General features: G+C 37.3%; 1 protein-coding gene across 5 annotated transcripts in view; it reads right to left on the bottom strand.

Annotated features, from left to right (window-relative positions):
- Positions 1-258: 258 nt before the first annotated feature.
- MINDY3 (MINDY lysine 48 deubiquitinase 3) overlaps positions 259-8,402 on the bottom strand; it is a 42,129-nt gene continuing 33,985 nt past the window's right edge. For all 5 annotated transcript variants that reach the window (XM_042473472.1, XM_042473473.1, XM_042473474.1 and 2 more), the window contains 5 exons: positions 7,070-7,142; positions 5,838-5,910; positions 4,712-4,799; positions 2,695-2,766; positions 259-1,421 (listed from right to left, as the gene is read on the bottom strand). In XM_042473472.1, coding sequence (XP_042329406.1) covers positions 1,272-1,421; positions 2,695-2,766; positions 4,712-4,799; positions 5,838-5,910; positions 7,070-7,142 — 456 coding nt within the window. In that variant the 3' untranslated portion in view covers positions 259-1,271. The remainder of the gene's footprint in view (positions 1,422-2,694; positions 2,767-4,711; positions 4,800-5,837; positions 5,911-7,069; positions 7,143-8,402) is intronic.

The raw sequence follows: 8,402 nt of genomic DNA, 5'->3' as shown, positions 1-8,402 counted from the left end.
TTACTCTAAATGCCTTCTCTTAATATTCTAGGAATGGGCCTGTTCTGGAGCTTTTTTTATCAGGAGCCCTCCAGGAATTATATTTACTTGACTTTAAACTATTTTGCACAAGATAGCCTTAATGATACTTCATTTAAAAAAACTCAACACATGTTACTGCTTATACAATATCCATACATTGTGACACGTGCGTACTTGTGTATGTGAATATAAATCAGAAAGGCAAAGAGGGAAACCACTAAACCACATTTTAAGTAGGTTTTTGTTTTATTTAGGCCTTGCTAGGTAATAAATAATGGACTATACTATGTGAACAACAGATGCTTCCATGCATGAAACACATACAATAGTGCTGGCGTATGTTTAATGACATCATGAGAAGAGGTATTTGGCAATAATAATATGAATATCTTAAAAAATCATAGCACAAACTCTCTCAGCTGTTATGTTTTTAAAACATTTATTTTATACGGCTTTGGATATTAATATTTACTTTTCTTAAATTCTGCTTTGACTTTTAATGTACCCAGCAGGTAAAGTATGGGAACACCACCACCACCAATAAATAGTGTTTACCATTTATAGCTAAGTCATACTTAAGAATTCACAATGTTTACCTCCTTTTGAACAAAATCATGTAGATTTGGATATTTAGAGGAAAACAGCATACATTTAACTCATCTAAACATAGTCAGTGCAAACGCCAATCTAGTCCCAAAGCTATGATACTATAGTGTAGGCCACCATCCACTTGGCAGTTTCCCTGAACAATGTAAGAGCACCATCATGTTGCTGCACAGCCCACATTAATTTCAGTAAGACTTCTGCGCTGGGATTCTGAAATGGGTTGCACCCTAAGGCAGTCTGATTTAAATAATAACATATGGCTGAACAACTGTGTAAAGTGAATACTATGATATTTAAGACAATTTTAAAAAGCCTAATATGGAGATGCTGCAGTACTAGACTGTTTTCAGGTTCTTTTTAGGCTGAACAGGGAGGATTCTGGGTGAGAACTCACATTTTAACTGCATTACAGTGGCCAAAGAGGAACTAGTTGGTAAAAAATAAATCAGTCCAATTGTTAAAAAAATTAAATATTCTAATTAACACTGAAAAAGTGTTTTATTTACAGTTTCTCAGTGACACCAGTGTATAGCGACACAGTCAAAATATAGCTTGCTTGTTTTTGTTTTTAATACAGGCAGCTGCTTCCCATACCCTCCATTCAATACATTGGACAGTAATTTGAATAAAGTCTTTTCTGAACATCAGTTTAATGAGGGAGACCGATCTGTGGTCCATAGCAGTTCTATGTATGGCCATTTTGTCTGCAAACAGCGCTTGATTGGAGTATCATCAGTCTGTAGCATTGGGTCTTCAAAGCCCATAATCACCGCTGTACCTTCAACGTACATGACCTGCCAAAATGGAATTAATTAGTTTAGTCTGCTGCAGGACAGAAATGTTTTGATATCAGAAACAGCTGTTTTACACTCAAAAGTCCACAAAAGCTAAAATTGACATTCTACACCTTATTATCCATATGGAATAAATTCCTTGGTCCAGAACACACTGCAGAAAATCATCCAATTTGAGACTGCTTTAACTGCCCTGGCTCAGTGTTACAGAATCCTGGGAACTGTAGTTTATTTGAAGGCTAATTGTTTCACAAAACTACAGTTGCCAGAACTCCCTAGCATTGTGGCAGGGCAAAATGGTCTCAAACTGGATTATTTCTGCAGTATGTTTTGGACCATAAGACTCTTAATATTCTTGTATCTTACAAAATATGATACAATTGGCTCTCCATATCCATGGGAGTTCCATTCTAGATCATCCCCACGAATAGGATAAAGTTCAGCTATTTGGAGTTCAAAATTAGGCTGCTTCTGCTTTCCTTCATCCTGAGCCATAGTGACAGGACTATGTTTCTTCTTTTTTTGAAAAGCAAATTTCAATTTTTTTTTTTTTGTATATTTCCCTCTGTCTGCAACAACCTGCTGCTACTATTTCTCAGTGCATAGGTGTGGTGGGAACTGTCTCTGTGCATCTAAACTTGACTTCTGGAAGATACACACCAGACCTTTAAAGCAATCAGCATGGAACCATGTATGTTCCATGCTGTATACAGCGTATACAGTGCTAACAACTAATCATGACTGAAATATGGCAGAGAAACCTTACAACAATGGAGATAGATTAAGCCTTAAAGAACTATAATCAGAGTAACTTTCTATATATGTTAAAACAAAGCTGGGATATTTGTTTGCCAAATACTAATAAATAAATATAACTGACTAAATTATTTACTTTTTGAGGCTTTAAATGCCCCCCATCCCAATTAAAGGCAATTCTGCTTACATTCTAGAGTATCATTAAAGCTTTTATAATATTTCTAACAAGCTTACTTTTTTCTGGCTGAGGGAAAAAGCTGTGACAACATTGCAGCACGGACCTTTTTTCTGAACAGCTTAATAAATCATTGGCATTTTATTTCTCTGTTTGTACTTTCATTTTAGAAAATGCAGTCACTCATGAAATATTAGTATTTTGCTTTATCACATGGACAGTACTCCAGTTGTAAAACAGTCCCAAGTGAAAAATGATTTTCCAAGGAATGCCAGCTGTAACATGCAACTGCCATATTAAGGAAATACTACTCCTAACAATGTTATCCTTATGTTGCCATACCTTTTCATTGTAATTAGATTGCTTCAATCCATTGTAGTGGTAGACAGTGAATGACTCCTGAACCTTTGAATCCTAAGAACACCCAAGACAGTCAGTTTCAAGGTGCAGGTTAATATTGTACAATTTATACCTTCCCTTAATCTGTATTTATTTTACACTTTTAAGTAACACAAAGGAAGAGAACATGCAGGTCAGGAAAAAAGGCAATCCCCTAAAGTGGTAACTGTGCACACTTACCAGACAGCAAGTATCATTGAATATCTTATTTGAGTAAACATGGATATGATTGCAGTATACGATACAGTTGCTGTATCATTTGCCCACTGGCCTCCTAACTGAGAACATTCAAATTTGGGATGTTGTCTCTTTCTCTTGTAAGAACTATGATGCTTAACAACCAAATAAACAACTAGATTTTATTTAGGGCCAATCCAGCTCGAACGCTGACAGGGAAACATCCATTGATTCTCTTCCACTGAATGCAAAATACTGTGTAGGGCAAGGCAAGGAAAAAAGCAGGCCATTTGGAGCCTCTCAGGTTCATTTTTGCAGCTCCCAACCTCTCCTCCCAATGCCATTAGATCCAATATAATCTGCCACTGAAACTTGGGGCTGGAGAAAACAACATTATTTAGTAGTGAAATCTGGTGACTGCCATTAATTCTTCTCTAGTGAAGCTTGTAATCGCTTTGGGGAGAATGGGGCATAAAAGCTTGGTAGCAGAGGGTCATGCTGTTTGTACTGCTTGGTTCTTCGACTTTAAAAATAAACGCTTGCCTATAACAACCCCACGTTGTTGGTGTGTACTGGCTGTTTCCAGTGAAACATCTGTCTGGTTTTGGTGTTTGGAGATGAGTGAGAGAATTGTATACAGATAGGAAGAAAGATAGATTAGGATCTCTGTGAGAAAGTGGGAGAAGAGAAATTGTGATCTATGAATAAGAAAGAGGGAAGTGGCAAAGGCAGATATCTGGAGGATGATTTTCCATCAATGAAAAAAAGAATGTGATTTTTTCTGGATCAGATACAAGTGAGAAAGAGGGAGATTTGTGATCCCGAGTGAAAGAGAGTGTGATCCTCCCTGAGTGAAAGAAAACTAGATACTGAGATCCTTTGTAAGTGAAAGAAAACAATGATTCTCCTAGAGAGAGAAAGAAAGGGTTGGAGAGATTTTCCATGAGAGAGAACTGTAGAGGAGGGAAGAGACTACAGACGCTGTGAATAAGAAGCAACTGTGGAGGGTGTGATTTATTTTAAGCAACAATTAATAAAATTAAAATTAAATGGCTAGTTACAGTCAGAGAAATATTATATTTACCATATCAGTTTTTACTATTGCAATTAATTTGTAAAGAATTAAATATTGAATAAAATTAATTATAGATCATTTTTCTGTATTTCTACCCAAATATAAAATTAAATATAAAAATTAAAAGGTGCAGATCTTGGGCACTGCCAAAACCAAGAAAGTGTTCCCCAGCTTCTCCACAACTCCCCCCCCCCCCCCTGGTGTAGAGTGACCAACAGCAGCTCTCCAGCATTTCAGACATATTTCCCCCCTAATTTTACCCAAAGATGTCAGCAAAACAGTGTCAGTCATGCATCTTTTGCTTGCAAAGCACGTGCTCTTCTACTGTGTTAAGAGTCCTTGCTACTAAAAATGTTTAAATGTGCATTTAAATGCCTACAATAGCATCATGGTCTTGCCTGGGAAGGGTTAAGCCAAGGTGAGTGGATGGTAAGAGTAGCAGTAGATAAAGAAAGTTGCTAAAAACATGTGTAGGGAAAAGGCAACATGGAAATTGTATGTGGTTCATAGTTCCAGTAGTATTTCAAATGTTTTCAGATGTGTGGTATGCAAAATGGAATGGTGGGAAGAAATCTGGGGAGGAGAAAGAAAGGATAGAGGAAATGAATAGCTTAAAACATTGGGTATGCTTTAAAAGCTGTATGCATCACTGACCCATATATGTTACATATGACTTATCAGAGGAACACAAATATATGGTTACATTACCTGTTCAGGGAAAAATTCTTGAAGAAAGGGACCTAGTAATATGATTCCCAATCCTTCTGGATCTAATTTTGTCTTCATGAGATTGATACTAAGATAAAAAGATGAGGAACACAAAATACAGTGTATTTATACTCTTGCATGACTAAATGTGTTCTGCAACACTTTTAACTGCCAAAAGCAATCAAGCTGTTTTACTTTGACTCTTAATGACATATGCACAGGAATGGCATCTTGTTGCCAAAAAAGAGTTATTTTTAAACCAAAGTAATCTTATTTTAAATCAAAGTAGCAACAATTATTGAAACACTACGCCTTATTAGGTAAAGCTTTCAGAAAAAAGCACACTGTCTAATTCCTGGGATTATATTCCAGAAATTTAATAGATAAAGCAGACATCTTGAACACTAACACACACACATCATCTTTCGAACTGTCCTGCAAAAAACAAACTTTAAAAAAAGAACTGATTTTATGAACAGAGCTAAGCAGGCACTAAAGAAGGGGTAGGGAACATTTGGCTATTCAAATGTTTTAGACTACTACTCCCACAGTTTCTTATCATTCATCATGCTGGGTAAAGATGATGGAAGTTGTCAGCAGAAAGAGAGCCAAATCTGGAGAGCCAAAAGCTCCTATCCCTGGACTAGCAAGCCGGAGAAGATATAATGAAGTTCCTTGTAAGGTATAATTTGCATTCAGGTTGCTTGAAATACACAGTGCTGTGTGTGTTTTACATTAGCTTCGCAAGTTATCTTATACTGCCAGCTAAAAAACATAATTCTTGCTGGAACAAATAGCATACTTTGATAGGTAATCATAGATTAGTGTATTCTGACTATTTAACTGATTTTGGATATGAGTATTAAAACACATTCAGTATGACATACGCATGCCTAAATCAAACTCATTTTGCACTTCATAGTTCATCATCAAAATTAGATTTGCTAAAGGGTCATTTTACACTACAATTCAAATAATACTTCCTATGGTAAAAAGGAAAAATCCAGCACTTCTTAAAACTAGTTGCAATCGATGGAGCAAACCTGCTCTCCTTAAAAAAGAGTCTTATAATGGAAAGTATTATTGAAGATGTGCTCTAAGACCATAGGAGCTAATTTGCACTTACTATTCAGGATCTGATACAAGGTCCAAAGCCTTCATTACATCTTCTAGAAGTGTGTCTGGTATAAAGCCATTATCTGGGAGGGAAATAATAGTTATTGAAGACCTGGTAAATCTCTAACATAAAATGTTTGCATGGACTCATTAACAGAGAGACACTTCTGCTGTCTTCATGGAGTACAACTGCCTCTTCGTGGCTATCACCTCTTCCTGCATATCTCAACTCCACTTTTCTAAGGATTGTTAGGGGACTGTGATTTATTATCTTTCAAAGTAGGACTACTATAAGAACAAAGCTACATTAAAAAGTTTGTACTGATTGCCTTGAAATAATGTGGGGTGTATAGAGCAATCAGAAGTCTCATTTGAGGAACCAAGCTACAAAGGCAGCCAATACTATAAGTAACAAGAATATATAAACATCTTGTTTGGCATTAGTGCCTGAATAATTTAAATGCATTGAGGCTGGAAAGGCATAATGAACAGGTATTCACATGTTCTTACAGCAAGATATCACTTTATCATCAGAAAACCACAATTATGAATTAGGTACAGAGTACACTGATTTTTTTTCTTTAGCACTTCATATAACATATCAGTCACAAAGACCATGACTTTCTCAAATGTTATACCCAATGGTATCACCTGACAGGTGTAGACTGCACTGGGTGACACCTCAAAGAAGGAGTGACACCTGGTTGGTCCCTCCTTCTACTGCAGCGTATGAGTGCATGGTACTGCTGCCTTGGCCTGCTACATCTTCTCTGCTGCCATGGCTCTCAAGCGAGCCAAGGCGGGGAAAAAAGGAGGGACGAGTGTGCACCCATCTCTCCTTTCATGCTGCCCTTTTGCAAGTGAGTGAAGGCAATGGAGAAGGAGGGAGGGATACATGTGTGCTCGCTTCTCTACTCTGTTGCTGTGGCTCATTCACTTGAGCTCATTCCTCCTTCCCTGTTCCCTTAGATGGCTCTCCTGAACCAGCAAAGACACTGGGGAAGAAGGAGTGGGTAAGTCCACAAGCACGAACACCCCCGGAGGGCATTTGGACAGGTGCCACCTACCCCAAGTAGGGCCAGGCATCCAGACCAGGTGAAAGCAACACCAGCGATGTCACTGGTTATACCTGCTCACATTCAGTCCCCTCTAGAATTTTGCACTTAAATTTTGAATATTGAAGACTGAATTCAGTAAGATTTCCTTCACAGAACATTCATAAGATCACATGACATCTCTCACCTTCAGGATCATATGTTTGAAAGACACGTCTGGCTTGTTCTGAGGGAGCTTCAGGAGCAACAAGAGCCAAATCCTTAGGAGAAACATTCCACAAGACTAAGTATATCTTTATAAAAACTTTTTTTTAAAATCAATGAGGTGCTTTCTAAATAAATCTTATAAAAACAGGACTTTTAAAGAACTACAATGTGCTACTACTACATTTATATTGTTACAGTGTTGTTATTACTGTTATTATTCAGCTATATCTTGTCTTTCCCCTTATAATGGAACTCAAGGCAGCTAACAACATTTTAAAAGCAATACAGATGAAAAAACTATACAAAAACCTTGATAAATGTTTAAGTATAGAAGTTAATCAAAAAGCAATTAAACCATAAAACTGCACACCACATTATCAGAAGCCCACTCCATTTAATTTCTAAAAGCTTGGTGGCACAATAATATTTTCAACTGATGACAGAAGGACAGCAAAGAGGGAGCCATCCTGGTCTCCTTTGGTTTGAAATGCCAGGAGCAGCAGCCACCATGAAGGCCCTTGTACCTACCAAGCTTGAAATGTTTATGGGGCAGAGAGAAGGGCCTCTCAAAAAGATCCTACAGTTATAATGGGCTCATAAAGGGAGATACTAACTGTCCTTAAAAAGCCTGGATCCAAGCCATGTAGGGCTTTATAAGTAATCACCAGCACTCTGAATTGAGCCCACAAACAGAATGGCAATCAGTGGAGCAGCTGCAACAAGGAATATGTATGCTCCTTGGAGCTGATCCAATTTAGCAATCTGGTTGGTATGTTTAGATTGGAAAAGAGAAAGATATGAGTTGATATGATAGCCCTTGTTTAAATATTTAAAGGAATGTCATGTTGAGGGAGGAGCAAAGCTTATTCTCTGCTGCTCCAGAGAATAGGACCCAGATAAGCTACAGGAAAAGAGATTCCACCTCAACATTAGAAGGAACGAATCCTGGAAGAGCTGTTCAACAGTGGAACACACTCGTTTGGGGGAGTGGTGGAGTCTTCTGTGATATATTTTGTTCATACGGCAATTCTAATTCTAGCCAATGGATAAAGCAAATCCTTACTTCAATCAATACTGAGTACAGGGTTTGAGAAAGAAAAGAAATAAGAAGGTCAAAATTAGTTTTAGAAAACAGAGGGACAAATCATGGTATGGAAAAAGCAAACCAGGATTGTTCTGCCCAGAACCAAGTTTCAATGAATCTTGTTCTATTAACTATTATTGAGGTTGTTGCCATGGTCTTAAGCGGAACAGCCTACTTCTATTATTATTATTATTATTATTATTATTATTATTATTATTATTATTATTAT

The sequence above is a fragment of the Sceloporus undulatus genome, chromosome 6 (assembly GCF_019175285.1).
Source record: "Sceloporus undulatus isolate JIND9_A2432 ecotype Alabama chromosome 6, SceUnd_v1.1, whole genome shotgun sequence".
Taxonomy (NCBI): Eukaryota; Metazoa; Chordata; class Lepidosauria; order Squamata; family Phrynosomatidae; genus Sceloporus; species Sceloporus undulatus.
This window is presented reverse-complemented; position numbering and strand designations above follow the sequence as displayed.